The sequence below is a fragment of the Bos grunniens genome, chromosome 28, assembly GCF_055505025.1.
Source record: "Bos grunniens cultivar Pamir isolate PY7600 chromosome 28, Bosgru_T2T1.0, whole genome shotgun sequence".
Lineage (NCBI taxonomy): Eukaryota > Metazoa > Chordata > Mammalia > Artiodactyla > Bovidae > Bos > Bos grunniens.
In genome coordinates, this window is record NC_141192.1 from 17124729 (window position 1) to 17145308 (window position 20580).

At 37.4% G+C, this 20580-nt stretch overlaps 1 protein-coding gene, 1 long non-coding RNA gene and 2 pseudogenes across 12 annotated transcripts in view; 2 read left to right on the top strand and 2 right to left on the bottom strand.

Moving 5' to 3' along the window:
* The window catches only part of P4HA1 (prolyl 4-hydroxylase subunit alpha 1), a 100307-nt gene extending 92477 nt beyond the window's left edge, over window positions 1–7830 (top strand). For all 10 annotated transcript variants that reach the window (XR_015156834.1, XR_015156836.1, XR_015156831.1 and 7 more), the window contains 4 exons: window positions 1103–1168; window positions 4603–4671; window positions 5165–5261; window positions 6731–7830. Coding sequence is in view for 4 of the 10 variants with exons in the window: in XM_086382108.1 (XP_086238234.1) it covers window positions 1103–1168; window positions 4603–4671; window positions 5165–5261; window positions 6731–6801 (303 nt within the window). In the remaining 6 variants the exon portion in view is untranslated. The remainder of the gene's footprint in view (window positions 1–1102; window positions 1169–4602; window positions 4672–5164; window positions 5262–6730) is intronic.
* LOC147342919 (uncharacterized) overlaps window positions 1906–20580 on the bottom strand; it is a 103106-nt gene continuing 84431 nt past the window's right edge. The window contains exons 3-5 of the long non-coding RNA XR_015156840.1: window positions 5508–5647; window positions 2402–2464; window positions 1906–2008 (exon numbers count right to left, since the gene is read on the bottom strand). This is a non-coding gene — a long non-coding RNA (uncharacterized LOC147342919). The remainder of the gene's footprint in view (window positions 2009–2401; window positions 2465–5507; window positions 5648–20580) is intronic.
* LOC147342920 (large ribosomal subunit protein eL21 pseudogene) lies at window positions 3998–4592 on the bottom strand (annotated as a pseudogene).
* Window positions 10244–18911, top strand: LOC147342921 (transcription factor BTF3 pseudogene; annotated as a pseudogene). The gene has a single exon (XR_015156837.1). The product of XR_015156837.1 is annotated as a transcription factor BTF3 pseudogene (transcript).

Genomic DNA, 20580 nt, shown 5'->3' on the forward strand with positions numbered 1-20580 from the left:
TAGACTCCTAGGAAGTTTCCCCCCAAAAATGTACAGGAAGATCCCATGCACCCTTCAGTGTTAACATCTTGCATAACTATAGTTCATTATTAAAACCAGAAAATTGGCACAAGCAACAGAGCTTATTCATGTTTCACCAGTTATACTGGCTCTCGTGTGTATATGTGTATAGTTCTATTACACGTGTGGCTTTGTGTAACTACCAGCACAGGTCAGGGTACATAACTGCACCATCACGTCAGACTCCCTGTATACTACTCTGTCGCTCCACATACCCTTCTGCTATCCCTAACTGCTGGTAATCATTAATCTGTTCTTTATGATAATTGTTATTTCATAAATGTTATATACAGCGTGCATCCTTTTAAGATGGTTTCTTTTCACTCAGCATAATTCCCTTGAGATTCATCCATGTTTTTGCAGAGCATATTGATAGGGTGTTTCTCTTTATTGCTGAGTAGTTTCTTGTGGTATGGAAATACCAGTTTAGTCGTTCATCCTTTGAAGGATATTAAGGGACATATTGAGGATATGACAAAGGAATGTGTATAAATTTCTGTATGAAAAATAAAATACTTTTTTTTTTTAGAAAATGCCAAGACTATTCTGTATTTTAATTAGCTTTAAATAGCCAGATGTAAATTCTCTAGCCAGATTAAAGTGCTGACAGTCAAAAGACAGGAATAGTAGAGGTGTGAATATTTGAATAGATCATGAGTTCAAAGTAAATCTCAAAGTTATTTTTTTTACCCACAGAGAATTGACTTAATGAATGGGGCTGAAGGTCTCTCATGTCTTGCTTGTTTGGAAGCTAAAACTATAGTTGTTAATTTTTAAAACAATCTGTGGATAGTAGATACTGGTTTTCATTGTATAGACTAATTTCCGCCCCCCAGTGGTCTTATCAAAAGTATTCAGTGTACTGGTTGAATCAACAGTCAACAAATACTTGAGAGCCTTTTGTATGTAGTGCACTGGATATTACAAAGGAACCTTTAGGGGCTATTTTTAGCTTACTGTTCAGCATGTTACTGATGTTTAGTTGCCTGTGGAGAACTTGAATTACTGAATTTTACATCACGGAATTGTATTTTATTCACAGAAAGATGAGCCAGATGCTTTCAAAGAGCTGGGGACAGGAAATAGAATTGCTACATGGCTGTTTTATGTAAGTTATAGCTAAAATTTTCATTTTGAGTTGGGATTTGATCACATGACTTGTTTTAATGTGTTTAGATGTTTGCTTTGGTTAGCTCTTAACATCTTAGTTGAATGTTTCTTACAACTGAGTAAAGAGGGTTAAGATTTTTTTTTCATTTATCACTTTTTCAGATTGTACTTACTACAGTCTGAGGAAGAAAGTTAAAATGATATCAGAAAAGTGTACAAATCATAGGTATTAACTTGATAAATTTTCACAAAGTGAACATATCTAGTGTATTCGGCACTCAGACCAAGAAATAGTACATTACAGCACCCTAGAAGCCCTTTCCTCAAGGGTAACCGTTCTCACATTGTTCATTAGTTTCAAAACAGTATGATCTTTTTAAAAATTGTTTATCTATTGATACAGATAGAAAGAACCAAGCTTTGATCATATAATATTTGCCCCAGTTATCTGTTGCTGCATAACAGATCATGCCAAAACTGAAAGGTTTAAATTAATAATTTGATTTTTACCTTTCATGGTGGTGAGAGTGGGCTTTATTCATGGTTCTTGCTCTGAATCTCTCATGATGGCTGGCACTTGGGGTCACCTTGAAGATTGAGATTAAAGCTGACCAAAATACTGACTTTTGGCCTGGGCTTCCTCACAGCATGGTGACTGGATTCTAAGAGCAAGTATCCTCCCACAAAAGGCAGTACATGACATTTTTATTAGCCATGCTCCAAAGTCAAATAATGTCACTTCTGCTCTATTTTATTAATTGAGGCCATTATAGATGTCTGCCATGCTTCAAGAGGGAAGGAACATAGACACGGATTCTGCCACTCAAGCAGCATGTCCCTGTCATGTAAAAAGAACACATGGGACAGTCCATATTGGGGTATATTAGATTTAGCAAGTACAGTCTCCTACAGTGTTGTAACCTTCATTAACTTTAAAAGATGTATTTTATATTGACTTAGTTTTGCTTATTTCATTGTTGTTTCCATCCCCTATCCTCCTTTGATTTATATGAAATTGAATCTTTTTGTTACCTATTTTATTTCACTCCCTGCCAGATCTGTGTATCCCTACTCCATCTGGTTTCTTTCTTCCTTGCTCCCTGCTCCCTTCTGTTTGTCTTTCGCCCAGTTTATTTTTGGATCATTCTTCTTTCCCTCCCCCCCCCTTTTTTTTTAACAGACCTCCCCCCCTTTTTTTTTTAACAGACCTCTTTCCCTGTATCCAGCCTACCTTGTCACTCTCCTGATTGCTCTCCTCATCCCTCTCACAACTCCATCTGGTTTGTAGAAGGATCTAAGACACCATAAAAAAAAAGGATTTAAGATGTATAAGATAAATTAAGAATGGGAGAGGGAAAACCAAGGGAGAAGCTGATAACATTATGCAAAAATTAGTGTTGTGAAGTCTTTGTATATTTTCTAGAGGTGAGATCTGTAGACTTGTACTGATTTTTATACCATCTTTAAGTGTGATGCTTGTCAGACTTTTGATCTGTACATTTACTTCATCAGATTAGCAGTTATTGTGGTTTTAATTTGCATTTCTCTTATTAGAGAGGTTGAGCATCTTTTCAGCTATTTAAGAGCCATTAAGCATTTGCTTTTGGCTATATTTGTTTCATAAACGCAGGCATACATGATGCTGTATTAATTGGTCCAGTATTCATAAATGTTAGATTATTTGTAATTATTAGACTATATATTAATTAGGTCCCCCTTTATAGCATTTTTATTAATTAGTTTTCATTTTTTTTCCCACTATTTGAATGCTCTTCCCAGATGGTCCCATAGCACAAAGTTTAAATTTCTCCAAAGTTAACTTTTCATTGCTTAAGAGCGATCAGGTCTTTGATACTGATTATGCATGTATCACAGTAAAATACACTTCTTTATATCACTCACTTTAAGCTGTTTAATATTAAGGTCAGACTCTGTTTTCTTTGGTACAGCTTCCCTGGTGGCTTGGTACAGCATTTGCCTATATATCACTGATTATAGCATATAGATGGATTTTTGCTTGATGTTACACTATATTATACTTCATTTTTTTGAAAAAAAATCTTCACTCTATGATCTGTGTTTCCTTTGCCTTATTTTGTGCATGTACTTCTTCAATTTATTTGGAAGATTTGTGTTTTTATTCTGGTTTACCTTTATAACTTTATAAATCTCTTAATTTTCTAATTTTTAGTTGCCATGTGTTGATACCCTACATGAGAAATGACAAAACTGGTTGTAGTTTGTTACTTTTCTCTTAGTTTATTTCTATTTTGTTTGAATTCATGTATTTAAATATTTATTGAATACCTACTATTTTGAGGTACCATTTTAGACACTGAAGCTCAGCAATAAAACAGGTGAAAATTCCTACCCCTATGGAGGTGATATTCTAGTGCTATATAATACATATTTATACCCTTATGTTCCCCAACGTGTCAGTTTTAAATCCTCTCTTTTTACCTCTGGCTATAAAAGAAATAGCTATCTCCCAAATTCTTTTCCAGTCTCCCTTGCTGACTTTATCTTTCCTTTGCTTTTATATATGTATGTACACCCAAATGGCATCTTGTTTTTTAAAAACTGACCAGCATGCACCAACCCATCTATGTAATTAGAAGTCCAGGTATTCTCATTCTAGTATTCAGTATCATAGCTATCTCACAGTAGCATGTTTAATTTTTTTTTTTTTTAATATCTGGCAGTTCATTAACCAATGGAGCATACTGAACAACAAACTGTTACATCTTTCAGGAAGAAAAAACAGTAAATTTGAAAACACATCACCACTGAATTTGGACACAACACCTCTACTCAATTAAGAGAAACATTTGTACAGTCTAGATCTTTATTTTTATACCCATCAGGCCATGAATTCATAGGGAATGGGCTCCAACAATTTGGGTTCCTTTCCATTGGTCCTCATGAAGTGTGCTTCTCTGGGTGGAACAGGCTGGTACTTCAGCTGAACTCAAGTCCCTTTCTCTTTAGTTTCCTTCTTTTTCTGATCATTTTCCTTCACACATTTCAGGAATCTAGCTTGGCACATTAATTCTTTTGGCAAGAATCTTGTTTGTTTACAGTGATGCCAACAGCATGCTGGGTAACATTGTAGACTCTCCCAGTTTTGCCATGGTAACATTTGTGGGGCGTTCCTTTTTGAACAGTACCCATTCCCTTGATATCTATAATATCACCCTTCTTGTAGATTCGCATGTATGTGGCCAAAGGAACAACTCCCATGTTTTCTGAAAGGCCTAGAGAACACGCAGTGGGCGCCCTCCTCTTGCCCTTTGAGTTGGTCGTTTTGGTGAATTAGCCTGAGGGGCCAGGGGTGAGATGGGAAGCCGCAGGAGACACGCATGGGCCTCGAAAGGGGCATGTTTAATTTTACTCCACCAGCACTTTTGACAATACTCTGTCATCTCTTATTAGATGAGTGATGTGTTAGCAGGAGGAGCCACTGTTTTTCCTGAAGTAGGAGCTAGTGTTTGGCCCAAAAAGGTAAGCTGGATTTGTCATTTTAGCTGGGGGTATTTCTCTGTATTTTTTTCCTCTCAGGAAGAGAGATACCTATAGTTATTTATCTATAAAAATAAATAACATTTTAAAAGATAATATACTTAAGGAATACATTATCTATAGGAAAATCTTTCCTTTTTTTTTTTTGTACAATTTACCATGGGTACCCAGAAGTATGAACAACCAGGGATTAGTATTTAGAAGTTTTCACTTTTAAAATGGGTTCCATATGATGCTTGCTATTTATAAGATGTGTTAGCTTTGGCAAACGCACTTCTTTGTTAAGCAACTCTGATGTTAATGTTTTCGTGTCATTGCCAAAATTTTGTAAGTTATGTCATACTTTCAGAATTCTATTAGAGGAAGATATAGTGCTGCCATGGGGAATTATTTCCATAAAACAGGAAAATTTAATTACTGTAAAAGTGATAACCTGATACTTTATTTGGGGATAATTTTGTTTTGTTCTCCTCAGGGAACTGCTGTTTTCTGGTATAATCTGTTTGCCAGTGGAGAAGGAGATTATAGTACACGGCATGCAGCCTGTCCAGTGCTGGTTGGAAACAAATGGGGTAAATATTTCCTGTACTTTCTGAATAGAATTTATGATTTTGGTCTCTTATTTTGGAATTATTTTTTTATGACATTTTAAACACTATTTCCACTTGTTACTCTGAGAAACACTATATGAGTCAAAGTTGAATTAGACAATATCTTCCTCTCTCGGGATTCATAGTTGTCTCAGACACATTAGTGGGTAAAATATAATGTAGTATATAATAATACAAAGATGTAAACAGAAGACCGTAACTACTTACATTTAGGGAGGCTTCTTTGAAGTTTTAATTTTTCTGTTTGGTCTTGAAGATAAGCAGTTGTTTTCCAAGCATGTTAGGGACCAGGGCCAGGACTCGTATGAGGCTGGAGAGGTACTCTCAAGGGTCATGCAAGTATAGAACTGGCCAAGTTAAAAAAAAGGGAATAGAAATGGGTAAGATTATTTTAATAAAGATTCATTTAACCCCATAACTATTTTAGTATGTGTCACTTGGCCACACTTCTAAGATTTAAGAGAAATGATGTTTATATTTGTGAACCACTGGACTAGAATAAAGAGAGGCTAGCACAGGAGAGATGAGTTTAGAAGGCTGTTTCCTGTTGTCTGCGTGGGTGATGATAAAAGGCTGGACTAAGACAGCTGCAGAAGATTTGGAGAGCAGTGAACAGATTGCAGAGATCAAAGAAGGAAAAATGACAGGGTTTAATGAATGAAAGATTGGCTACACAGGTTAAGAAAGGTAACAGACTAGTTAAGAGTTAGTAAGGAATTAGTAAGTGTTAGTTTAGATATTTTATACATGTCGATGCCATGTTCTATAATATAGGGGAAGAAGGAAATTAATTCCTTTTGGGGTGTATTAAACAGTATCTTGAAACACAGGAAACTTAATGAGCACATAATAGGAGAGATTAATCATAGAGTTGCTCCTTTAATGTGGAGACTTTATATTCATCTTTTAAATGTCTTTGTATTAGAAGTTGTATTTTGTGAGCAGGTAAAACAGTGTTTTGTTCTGTCTATACCTACCTACATCGCTTCCCTAGTAGCTCAGATGGTAAAGAATCTGCCTGCAATGCAGGAGACCCAGGGTTTGATCCCTGCGTCAGGAAGATCCCCTGGAGAAGGAAATGGCAATCCACTCCAGTATTCTTGTCTGAAGAATTCCATGGACAGCGGGACCTGGTGGGCTACAGTTTATGGTGTCGCAAAGAGTCAGACATGACTGGGCGACTAACACATACCTACATTAGAAACTTTAAGAAATGTACATTTACAGATTCTCAAATGTACATACATAAAAAATCTGTGTCTCCATCATTTAGTGAAGTTCTTGAAAGCCTCAGTAGCATGCATCTTTGTCTGGTTTTGGTCTTGAATTTTTTAACCCATGTTGAAACTTCATTATAGAGCTTTATCTCAGAAGTTAATTCAGTACTAGTTAGATAGCAGGATACATTAATATATTTTGTTCTTTCACAGTATCCAATAAATGGCTCCATGAACGTGGACAGGAATTTCGAAGACCATGCACCTTGTCAGAATTGGAATGACAAATGAACTTTCTCTCCTGTTGTACTCTAATGTGTCTGATACACACAATTCCCAGTCTTAACTTTCAAGAGTTTACAATTGACTAACACTCCGTGATTGATTCAGTCATGAACCTCATCCCATGTTTCATCTGTGGACAATCACTAACTTTGTGGGTTTTTTTTTTTTTTTTTTTCTTTTAAAAGTAACACTAAATCACCACATTGTACATATAAAAAACCTTAAAGTTCAGTTGGTATCACAGAGGACAAAAAGACAGGGTTAAAAATGAGGAAATTTTACCTTTATATTAAAAAAAATTTTTTTTAGTTGGGGAAAAAAAAGTCAAGCATCTGATTATAATATTTCAGTATATCTCTGTTGGTGGGTGGTGGACTAAAATGGTCCATCTGATTAAGGAACAGATGCCTTACAGTGTATACCTAGGTACTGTGTTTACCTAGTCTTAACTTTCTTCTGGATCTGCCTGACGACTAGGAATAAATTAGCCCTCTAAACTCGGTTCAGTTTAACGTTTGCCCCTATGTTTACTAAGTAGATTTTTTCTTCTCCCAAGTCCTTTCTAAAGTGTTCTTTATTTTTACCAATCTGTTCCTTTCATAGCTCCTCTGTGGTGAATTAAATTTGAGTTAAAATACTTTGATTTAAAAAAAATTTAACAGAAGGTCCTACATTAAAAAGTTTTGGCCTTCTTAACAGAAATGATCATGACTTAGTCTGTTTCTGCTTTTTCTTAAATGACTCATGATTTTGTCCAGGAATTTTTGTTGTTTTCCTTAGTGCTAATTCCTTGCCTCTTGTTCCAGCTATAGACAGCGGGGGATGATGATGTTGGCATTCAGATTAAATAAATACTGTGCCTTAGGAGACTGGAAATTTTAAAATGTACAAGTTCTTTCAATGATGAGGGAATTGATAAAAAAAAAAAAAAAAAGTTTTTCCTAAACAGTCAAAATGTTTGTTTCTTCAATTCTGAAATGTGTTGTGACAATAACCTATTTATGATCTTAAACCTTTTTTTAAAAATGTTTCTGTTTTCTGTGTGGTATTTTTCATATTTGAATGTGAATGTATGCTATTGCAATAACAGGTTATTTCTTTATATTTAGGACCTAGATTTATTCTCGATGTTCGTTCATTCTAAAGTCTCATTGTTGTGGTAGAAAATGTAGGATCTCTAAGCCTTCAGATATTTAATCAAATACGTTACCTTCAAAGGGAGTTCTGATCTTTAATACTGTGGTTATGGAATTTTTACAATAATGTTATGTAAGACTTTATTTTATTCAACTATATGGTGTGGTAGTAGAAAGCTCTGAACCTAAGGAAGTATGTTATTTGACCCTTTAAGTTAACCTTTACATTTCTTATGGTGAATCCTAGTTCATAAAAGGGTTCTTTATCCTTCACACAGTATTCAAATAGGAATTTGGTTAATTCTCTGAGAAACAGGGTATTCAAAAACCATTGGTAAAAAGTTAACTGAAGTTTCTTTCTTCCACCTGTCCTTTGTTCCACTACAAGTATTTTAGTAAGAAGTTGAGGATTAAATTCATTAACCTACCCAGATTTTCTGACCACGGATCATTTTTAAAAAATCTTTTTTTTTAGATGGAAGCAATGTAAATTCAAAATTGTAGAAATAAAATAGGGGTTCAAAGAATGGATATAACCTTTATTGCCGCATGTGTTTTAGCTAGAATAAAAAATACCTATTTTGAAAGAAAGTGATATATTCCATAATCTTAACAGTTTCATTATATTTAACCCCCAAACCCCACACAGGAATTGGTAAACTCTTTTCAGTGTTAGTTAGGTCTTACAGAAACCTCCCAAGTTTTATAATTACCAACTATTTTTCTTTATAAATGCAAAGAAGAAAAAAAAATTCCAGTGTAAAACTTTGCAGTTTTTTTAATGGTGAACTTTAAAATAAATGAGAGCTAGAGCTATGATGGAAAATGTAGTTTCCTTACCAACCCTAAGTGTCCATCCTTTAAGATTGGAAGTTTCATCGTTCATTAACTTTAACCATAGAATTATCACCAGTATCATCAAGTTGACAGGAGTGAAGGGGAGAGTTCACCAGAACACTCAATCGGGGTAAGTCATAACTAGTAGGATTGTTTTAAAAGACAATGAAGTGACTTTAGGATTCCTCAGAAAGCTAGATGGTAAATGCAGTAGTGAAAGAAGCAACCAACCATGTACTTTGGTAAATTTATAATAAAATGGTTACTACAGCATAAAAAGGGTTCCGTTGTAAGCAGTAAACACACACACATATATAAAAATAATAGCTTATAGGTGTATGTGTGTTTATGTCATTGTAGCTGAGGAGAATCTGAATATCCTTATGTAGTCATATGATTGGTTATATGTAAATTCTATGCCAGGTTTCCACTTAAGGCCATACAAGGTAAAAAATGAACAAATGTGTAGGGCCCCATGAGCTAAACAACTGAATGACTAAATGCTTGCCATTAAGAATCTTAGTTTAATACCAAAATAGCACAACCACCACCACAGTCATTAAATACTTAAGTCACTTGAGAAGGAATAAAGAGAATTATGAAATGGAGATTTGCAGAGAAAACAGAGAAAAATAGTATCTTAACCAGTCCCTTCTCTTGGTGCACTTATTTCACTCTGGTTCAGTTCAGCTCAGTCATGTCTGACTCTCTGCGACCCCATGAATTGCAGCACTCCAGGCTTCCCTGTCCATCACCAACTCCCGGAGTTTACTCAAACTCATGTGCATCGAGTCTGTGATGCCATCCAACCATCTCATCCTCTGTCATCCCTTTCTCCTCCCGCCTTCAATCCTTCCCAGCATCAGGGTCTTTTCTCATGAGTCAGTTCTTCACATCAGGTGGCCAGAGTATTGGAGTTTCAGCTTCAGCATCAGTCCTTTCAATGAACACTCAGGACTGATCTCCTTTAGGATGGACTGGTTGGATCTCCTTGTGGTGCAAGGGCCTCTCAAGAGTCTGCTCCAATACCACAGTTCAAAAGCATCAATTCTTTGGCGCTCAGCTTTCTTTACAGTCCAGCTCTCACATCCATACATGACTACTGGAAAAACCATAGCCTGGACTAGATGGACCTTTGTTGGCAAAGTAATGTCTTTGCTTTTTAATATGCTATCTAGGTTGGTCATAAATTTTCTTCCAAGGAGCAAGTGGCTTTTAATTTCATGGCTGCAGTCACCATCTGCAGTGATTTTGGAGCCCAGAACAATAGAGTCTGACACTGTTTCCCCGTGTATTTGCTGTGAAGTAATGGGGCCAGATGCCATGATCTTAATTTTCTGAATGTTGAGCTTTAAGCCAACTTTTTCACTCTCCTCTTTCACTTTCATCAAGAGGCTTTTGAGTTCCTCTTCACTTTCTGCCATAAGGGTGGTGTCATCTGCATATCTGAGGTTATTGATATTTCTCCCGGCAATCTTGATTCCAGCTTGTACTTCCTCCAGCCCAGCGTTTCTCATGATGTACTCTGCATATAAGTTAAATAAGCAGGGTGACAATATACAGCCTTGACGTACTCCTTTTCCTGTTTGGAACCAGTCTGTTGTTCATGTCCAGTCCTGACTGTTGTTTTCTGACCTGCATACAGGTTTCTCAAGAGGCAGGTCAGGTGGTCTGTTTCATAATTTTCCACAGTTTATTGTGATCCACACAGTCAAAGGCTTTGCCATAGTCAATAAAGCAGAAATGGATGTTTTTCTGGAGCTCTTTTGCTTTTTCGATGATCCTGCGGATATTGGCAATTGATCTCTGGTTCCTCTGCCTTTTCTAAAACCAGCTTGAACATCAGGAAGTTCACGGTTCACGTACTGCTGAAGCCTGGCTTGCAGAATTTTGAGCATTACTTCACTAGCGTGTGAGATGAGTGCAATTGTGCAGTAGTTTGAGCATTCTTTGGCATTGCCTTTCTTTGGGATTGGAATGAAAACTGACCTTTTCCAGTCCTGTGGCCACTGCTAAGTTTTCCAAATTTGCTGGCCTATTGAGGGCAGCACTTTCACAGCATCATCTCTCAGGATTTGAAATAGCTCGACTGGAATTCCATAACCACTACTGGCTTTGTTCGTAGCGATGCTTCCTTGACTTCGCATTCCAGGATGTGTGGCTCTAGGTCAGTGATCACACCATTGTGATCATCTGGGTCATGAAGATCTTTTTGTACAGTTCTTTTTATTCTTGGCACCCCTTCTTAACATCTTCTGCTTCTGTTAGGTCCATACCATTTTTGTCCTTTATTGAGCCCATCTTTGCATGAAATGTTCCTTTGGTATCTCTACTTTTCTTGAAGAGATCTCTAGTCTTTCCCATTCTATTGTTTTCCTCTATTTCTTTGCACTGATCATTGAGGAAGGCTTTCTTATCTCTCCTTGAAATTTTTTGGAACTCTGCATTCAAGTGGGTGTATCTTTCCTTTTCTCCTTTGCTTTTCACTTCTTTTACAGCTATTTGTAAGGCCTCCTCAGACAGCCATTTTGCTTTTTCGCATTTCTTTTTCTTGGGGATGGTCTTGATGCCTGTCTCCTGTACAATGTCACAAACCTCCATCCATCGTTCATTAGGCACTCTATCAGATCTAGTCCCTTAAATCTGTTTCCCGCTTCCACTGTATAATTATAAGGGATTTGGTTTAAGTTATGCCTGAATGGTTTAGTGGTTTTCCCTACTTTCTTCAATTTAAGTCTGAATTTGGCAATAAGGAGTTCATGATCTGAGCCACAGTCAGCTCCTGGTCTTTTTTTTGCTGACTGTATAGAGCTGCTCCATCTTTAGCTGCAAAGAATATAATCAATCTGATTTTGGTGTTGGCCATCTGGTGATGTCCATGTGTAGAGTCTTCTCTTGTGTTGTTGGAAGATGCTGTTTTCTATGATCAGTTTGTTTTCTTGCCACAACTCTATTAGCCTTTGCCCTGCTTCATTTCATACTCCAAGGCCAAATTTGCCTGTTACTCCAGGTGTTTCTTGACTTCCTACTTTTGCATTCCAGTCCCCTATAATGAAAAGGACATCTTTTGGGGGTGTTAGTTCTAAAAGGACTTGTAGGTCTTCATCAGTTCAGTTGCTCAGTCATGTCCGACTCTTTGTGACCCCATGAATCGCAGCACGCCAGGCCTCCCTGTTCATCACCAACTCCCAGAGTTCAGTCAGACTCACGTCCATCGCGTTGGTGATGCCATCCATCCATCTCATCCTCTGTTGTCCCCTTCTCCTCCTGCCCCCAATCCCTCCCAGCATCAGAGTCTTTTCCAATGAGTCAACTCTTCGCATGAGGTGGCCAAAGTACTGGAGTTTCAGCTTTAGCATCATTCCTTCCAAAGAAATCCAAGGGCTGATCTCCTTCAGAATGGACTGGTTGGATCTCCTTGCAGTCCAAGGGACTCTCAAGAGTCTTCTCCAACACCACAGTTCAAAAGCATCAATTCCTTGGCGCTCAGCCTTCACAGTCCAACTCTCACATCCATACATGACCACTGGAAAAACCATAGCCTTGACTAGACGGACCTTTGTTGGAAAAGTAATGTCTCTGCTTTTGAATATGCTATCTAGATTGGTCATAACTTTCCTTCCAAGGAGTAAGCGTCTTTTAATTTCATGGCTGCAGTCACCATCTGCACTGATAAAAGTCTGACACTGTTTCCACTGTTTCCCCATCTATTTCCCATGAAGTGATGGGACCAGATGCCATGATCTTCGTTTTCTGAATGTTAGTTTTAAGCCAACTTTTTCACTCTCCTCTTTCACTTTCATCAAGAGGCTTTTGAGTTCCTCTTCACTTTCTGCCGTAAGGGTGGTGTCATCTGCATATCTGAGGTTATTGCTATTTCTCCTGGCAATCTTGATTCCAGCTTGTGTTTCTTCCAGTCCAGCGTTTCTCATGATGTACTCTGCATATAGAACCGTTCAATTTCAGCTTCTTCAGCATTACTGGTCAGGATATAGACTTGAATTACCATGATATTGAATGACTTGCCTTGGAAACGAAGAGAGATGCTTCTGTTGTTTTTGAGATTGCATCCAAGTACTGCATTTTGGACTCTCTTGTTGACTATGGTGGCTACTCCATTTCTTCTAAGGGATTCTTGCCCACAGTAGTCGATACGATGGTCATCTGAGTCAAATGCACCCATTCCAGTCCATTTTAGTTCTGTGATTCATAAAATGTCGATGTTCACTCTTGCCATCTCCTGTTTGACCACTTCCAATTTGCCTTGATTCGTGGACCTAACATTCCAGGTTCCTATTCAATGTTGCTCTTTACAGCATCAGACCTTGCTTCTGTCACCAGTCACATCCACAAATGTGGGGTGTTGTTTTTGCTTTGGCTCCGCCTCTTCTTTCTTTCTGGAGTTACTTCTCCACTGATCTCCAGTAGCATATTGGGCACCTAGCAACCTGGGGAGTTCATCTTTCAGTGTCCTATCTTCTTGCCTTTTCATACTGTTTTGCGGGTTCTCAAGGCAAGAATACTGAAGTGGTTTGCCATTCCTTTCTCCAGTGGACCACATTTCACTCTGGTAGAAGTGTATTATTTAGCAGGAATGGTACTGGATAACTTAGAGAAATAAGAATGAATTATCAGTACTAGAGAGTACCATTTGTTTAGTTACAAGATTTATCAGAATGAAATAGATTTCATAGTCCAATTTTCTGATGTCCTTGGATATTATTCTACCACACTCATGAGTTTTGCAAAAGTAACTGTAGTGGAACAGTAAAGTTCTTGGGTGCCTGTTTTATTAACTTGTTTTTGAGGACTTCGAAGTTTCCTTTGTGTGTGAATGTAGCCTTCAGTTAAATATATATTTTGATGCACGAAGACTAAGTTATAAAAAATTAATAGTCTTATCAAATGTAAAAGTTTATATTCTGCTTTTTGAAGCCTTGTTGAGTTCCTATTGCAGCACTATTCAGCTGAGATTAGTTGTACAAAAAAAGATAATCACAGGTAAAATGAGCTCTAAAATCTGAAAAGAAAACCCTTACATTTTTGTCATTTGGTTGTTCCAATTCCTACCAGATTTATTTGTAATACAGATCTGTTTTAGGCTAAGCACTTTAAAAGATTCAGAACAGAACATCTTAAAGAGAATATGTAGAGTGATGTGCACATTTCATGACTTTATTTAGAGAGATGAATTTTATCCTTAGTCAAGTCTACAAAGAGCCAAAATTATTATTTTAATACCTTCCTTAAAACCATAAATGCAATTAAGCTCCATTGCAATTTAGGTTTTATATGAGTTTGGATATATCAGGGGTTAAATCATACTATGTATAATAACCCTGTAGTTGGTAACTCATAGATGAAGAAATACTTAAATTTACCTATGTATTCTATTTTTTACTTTACATTTAAAAGGCAGAAAAGTTTAAGGCCCTGTAACATGAAACACTTTCAGATTTTTATCATGAAATGGAAAAAATTCCTTATTAAAAATAATGTGTTATCTTTCCACATTCCCTTACAACAACGTGAATCAGCCATAAGTATACATATATCTCTTCCCTTTTAAGCCTCCTTCCTGCCCGAAAACACCTGTTCCCGATATGCTCAAAGAGCTGAAGGAGAGCATGGACAAAGAACGAAGTCAGCAGGTAATATATGAACAAAATGAATATCAGTTTAAAAGAACCAATTCTGGAACTGAAAAATACACTAGAGGGATTCAACAGCAGGTTCCAGTAGGCAGAGGACTAAATCAGGCAACTTGAGGACAAGTCATTACAAATTATCAAGTCTGAGGAGCAGAAGGAGTACAGAAAAGTGAACAGAGCCAAAGGGACTTTACATGACACCATCAAACAGCTTAGTGTACAACATTATATGAATTCTTGAGGAAGAAGATTTCTGGGAGATAATTTGAAAAAATAATGGTCAGTAACTTCGCAAATTTGTAGTCATGTCAGTCAGTGAAAGTGAAAGTGAAGTCTCTCAGTCGTGTCCGACTTTGCGACCCTATGGACTGTAGCCTATCAGGCTCCTCCGTCCATGGGATTTTCCAGGCAAGAGTGCGGGAGTGGATTGCCATTTCCTTCTCCAGGGGATCTTCCCGACCCAGGAATCGAACTGGGGTCTCCCGCATTGCGGGCAGACGCTTTACCGTCTGAGCCATGTCAGTCAGTAGTCTGACAAATTCCAGAAGCTTAAAGAATCCCAAGTAGGATAAACTCAAGAGAATGACCCTGAGATACACTAATCAAACTCTTGGAAGATGAGCAGCAAGAGAGGACTGAATTACTGTCCAAGGAATCCTGAATAAGATTATCAGTGGGTTTATTAGCAGAAACCTAGGACGTCAGAAGGTAGTGCTTTACATTTAAAGCACTGACAGTCAAGAACTATGTACATAGTAAATCTGTTCTACAAAAATAAGGGAGAAATTTAGACATTTGCAGATAGACGAAAGCTGAAGGAGTTCATTACCACTAGACCTGCCCTATAAGAAATGCTTCTAGTTGAAAGGGCTCTAGACATTGACTTGAAGCCATAAGAAGACATAAAAATCTATAATAAAGATAAATGTATGGACAACAGAAAAAGCAACATTGTGATTTTGGTTTATATCTCTTTTCCTAGAGAATTTAGAAGACAAAATGGATAAAAATAAATCTGTTAATGGGTACAATATATAAAGTTATAATTTGTGACTTCACTAACAAATGGGAGTAGATGTATACAGGGGTAGAGTTTTCATTTGTAGTTACAGAAACTGTTATTAATTCAGATTATTATAACTTTAGGATGTTATATGTAGTCCACATGGTAACCACCAAGAAAATGTCTAAAGAACATATGCAAATAGAAATGAAAAGTAATCAAAATGTGTCATTACCAAGAAAAGGCAGTAATAGAGGAAAGGAGAGGGGAAAGCTCTTAAGATACAAAGAAGAGAATAGCAAAAGTAGTTTTGCCATCCCTAGCAAGGAAGGTTCACACATTGCTGGTGGGAATGTAAAATCGTTCAATCACTGTACATTCCTCTTTTGAGTATGTTTCCAAAAGTAATGAAAGTAGATGCTCAAAGAGAGATTTATTTGTACAGTCACTTTAATAGCAGCTATATTTACAATAGCCAAAACACAAGCAATCCAAGGGTCCATCAATAGACAGATGGATACGTAAAAGATAAAGAGGACAGTTTTTAAAATAAAAATAAGTAAAAAGAAAATGACACTGAAAATAAGCAAAGAAGATCTAACAGAGATAATGAGAATCCCTAAATAACAAAACCAAGTAAAGAGAATCAAAAAACTTTATGTAGTGTGAGTGCCTGACAAGAAGCTGTTAATTGCTGACACATCCATTTCAAAGGCATCCATCTTAAACATACCGTCAGCTGTATGACACAGCTACCAGCAAAACAAATAGATAAGCAATCAGGCTGTTCCACCCCTGGAATTCCCCTTTTATTAATAGAAAGTCTTGTGTCCTAGACCAGCTGTCCCCAACCTTTTTGGCACCAGAGACTGGTTTTGTGGAAGATTATATTTTCCCATAGACCTGGGGCAGGGGGATGGTTTGAGGATAATTCAAGAACATTACATTTATTGTATACTTTATTTCTATTATCATTACACTGTGATATATAATGAAATAATTCTACAACTCAGCATAATGCAGAATCAGCGGGAACCCTGAGCTTGTTTTGCTGCAACTAGGTGACCCTATCTAAGGGTGATGCATGATGGGAGTGGCAGATGAAGCTTCACTCTCATTCACCTCTCACCTCCTATAGTGCAGCCTAGTTCCTAACAGGTGGCTGGGGACCTCTTTCCTAGATAAATGACAATTCTACCATATCTGTTTTCCCCTTCCCATGCCCTGGTCCCACTTATACTTGAAATTTGCCAATACCGAGGCAGGCACAAAATCTCAGGCACCCTATCCTGGGAACTTAATAAAGGCTGAATCCTCCAGATTTGTGCTCCCCCCTACTCTACCCATGACCAACTCTGTGGCCCTGGATAGTGCTGTACCCTGTAGGATCTTTGAGTAATGTTGTTCTTTAAAGTTCCCTGATGGTTTTTGCTGAGGTGCTCCCTGCAGTCATAGTTAAGAACCACAGGGCTGTTCCGGCCACGACATTGGCTCTGGTCCAGGAAATGTCTGGGGGCTCTCCACAAGTAACAGGGACCCAGGCAAGTGTCTCAGGCATTCCTCTCCAGCATTATCACTATGAGTAGGCTGAGATGGACACAACACTTTCCTAAAAATGTTTAAAACTATATATTGAAAGAGCAGGGACTTGTGTGCCAGAGAATAACAACTCAGAATAACCAACATCAATATGTACTTGTAAAATTACTAGATTTTAAAGAGGGAAAAAATTCCTTTGAGCATTTTGGCAAAAAGACCACATTACTTATAAAGGAGAGAGAATTAGATTATTATTAGGTGTTGACAGCAACACCTTATCCTAGAAGAAAACGGATATAAAATATATTTAAGATAGTCAAGGAAAGAAAATGTGAACAAAAGGTTTTATATACAGCATAACTAACCTTTAAGTATAAAGGCACAGACAAATCTATCAACATGCAGGAACTCAGAAAATATTGTTCCTATGACACCTTCCCAAGAAATTTAGAGAATGAACTGATACCAGAATGGAAAGCATGAAATAGATATGAAAGATGATGAAAATACTATTAAACCCATAGGATAGAGCAGCAGCTACAGAAAAAATTAACTTTTATAGTATAAAATAAAGATTTAAAATTAGTGTACTTATGGTGTAGCTACTCTGGAAAACAGTGTAAAGTTTCTTCAAAATGTTAAAAACAGAACTATGATCCAGCAGTTCCACTTCTGGCTTTTTATCAGCAGAAGTGAAAGCACTAACTTGAAAATATACATGCACCCCATGTTCTTTGCAACACTGAACATGGAAGCAACCTAAGTGTCCATCAGTGAATGAATGGAAAGAAAATGTGATACATACACACAATATTAATCATCCATAAAAAAGAAGTTTTGTCATTTGTGACACCATGAATGGACCTTGAAGATTATCATGCCAAGTGAAATAAGTTGGACAGAGAAAGATAACTATTGAGTACAATATGATCTTACTTGTACATGGAATCTAAAAAGACCAAATAGTAACAAAAACCTAAACATGCAGATACAGAGAAAAGATTTAGTGGTTTCCAAAGGTAAGGGGTTAGGGTAAAGGGTAAAAAGGTGAAGGTGATCAAGAAGTACAACTTCCAGTTATAAAATAAATGTCAGGTCTAGCTGCCATCTTGCATCCCCACATGCATGCGCCTAATCTCAGCTGGTCTGCCCAAGACCACCTGAGCACCAAACCTAGTCCCCAGCGCAGCCCTATTTCCGCTCCAGCAAGATGAAAGAAACCATCACGAACCAGGAGAAAGTTGCCCACACAAGTGTGCACTGGTGGGAAAGGAACTGCTTGCAGAAAGAAGAAGGTGGTTCATAGAATAACCACGGCAGATGACAAAAAACTTCAGTTCTCTTTAAAGAAGTTAGGGTTAGACAACATCCCTGGTATTGAAGAGGTGAGTAGGTTCACAAATCAAGGAACACTGATCCACTTTAACAATGCTAAAGTTCAGGCATCTCTGGCAGCAAACACTTCCACCATTACAGGCAATGCTGAGACACAGCAGCTGACAGAAATGCTACCCAGCATCTTAAACCAGCTTGGTGCGGATAGTATGACTGGTTTGAGGAGACTCGTCAAGCTCTGCCCAATCTGTGTACGGAGGAGCACCACTTGCCAGAGAAGAAAATGATGAAGGTACAGATCTAGTGGGTAATTTTGATGAGGCTTCCAAGAATGCCGCAAACTGAATTGAGTCAACTTCTGAAGAAGATGAAGAAGTTACTGGGAGCTGCTATTTTATATTATGACTGCTTTTAAAATTTTGTTTATGGATCTGATAAAATCTAGATCTCTTTATACCTTTGTTGGCAAAGTAATGTCTCTGCTTTTGAATATGCTATCTAGGTTGGTCATAACTTTCCTTCCAAGGAGTAAGGGTCTTGTAATTTCATGGCTGCAGTCAGCATCTGCAGTGACTTTGGAGCCCCCAAAAATAAAGTCTGACACTGTTTCCACTGTTTCCCCATTTATTTCCCATGAAGTGATGGGACCGGATGCCATGATCTTCGTTTTCTGAATGTTGAGCTTTAAGCCAACTTTTTCACTTTCCTCTTTCACCTTCATCAAGAGGCTTTTCAGTTGCTCAGTTGCGTCCAACTCTTTGCAACCCCATGGACTGCAGCACTCCAGGCTTCCCTGTCCATCACCAACTCCTGGAGTTTACTCAAATTCATGTTCATCGAGTTGGTGATGCCATCCAACCATCTCATCCTCTGTCATCCCCTTCTCCTCCCGCCTTCAATCATTCCCAGCATCAGGATCTTTTCCAATGAGTCAGTTCTTTGCATCAGGTGGCCAAAATATTGGAGTTTCAGCTTCAGCATCAGTCCTTCCAATAAATATTCAGGACTGATTTCATTTAGGATTTGACTGGTTGGATCTCCTTGCAGTTCAAGGGACTCTCAAGAGTTTTCTCTAACACCACAGTTCAAAAGCATCAGAATAGACAAATCTAAACAGAGGATTAATGGTTTCCTGGGGATAGGGGTATTAGAGAGTGATGGTATTAGATTTCTTTTTGGATTAATGAAAGTATTCCCAAGTTGATTGTGATGATGAATACACAATTCTTTGAATATATTAAGTCATCACGTAGTACATTTTAAGCTATAGAATTGTATGATATGTGAATTCTGTTTTAGTAGAAGTGGTGTTTTCTTTTTTTTTTCTGTTTAAGGCAAGAAAGGAAGAACAAACCAAAAAGAAGCAGAAAAAAACTAAGAGCAGAAATAAATGATATAAAAACAGGCGAATCATAGAGAAATTCAGTAAAGCCAAAAAATATTTTCTTGAATTGATAAATCCTTAGCTAGACTGATAGAGTCAAGAGAAAAGAAACAAATTGCCAATATCAAGCACCAAAAAAGGGATATTAACAACAGTTTTTACAAGTATGATAAGGATAATGGAATATTATGAACATTTTTATGTCAATAAATTAGACAATTCATATGAAATTGACAAATTTCTTAGAGACAAATTATCAAAATTTCCTCAAGAAGAAATATCCTGGACAACCCCATATCAAGTTAAAAAACTGAATTAATAATTAAAACCATTACCACACTATCCCAAGAAATAAAAATGGTTCAATATTTTAAAAATCTGATGGCCAAAAAGCAGATGGAAAGATATTCAACATCACTAATTATCAGAGAAATGCAAATCAAAACTACAATGAGGTATCGCCTCACACTGGTCAGAATGGCCATCATCAAAAGATCTACAAACAATAAGTGCTGGCGAGGGCATGGAGGAAAGAGAACTCTCCCACACTGTAGAGGGAATGTAAACTGGTATAACCATTACTGAGAACAGTATGGGTGTTCCTTAAAAAGTTAAAACCATAACTACCATATGATCCAGCTAGCCCACTCCAGGACATAGATCCAGAGAAACCACAGCTAAAAGATACACACACCCCAATAATCACTGCAGCACGTTCACAGTAGTCAAGACAAGGAAGCGACCTAAATGTCCACTGACAGAGGAATGAATAAAGAAGATGTGGAACATATATACAACGGAATATTACTGACCTATTAAAAAGAACGAAGTAAGGCCATTTGCAACAATATGGATAAACAGATTATCATATTAAGTGAAGTCAGGCAGAGAAA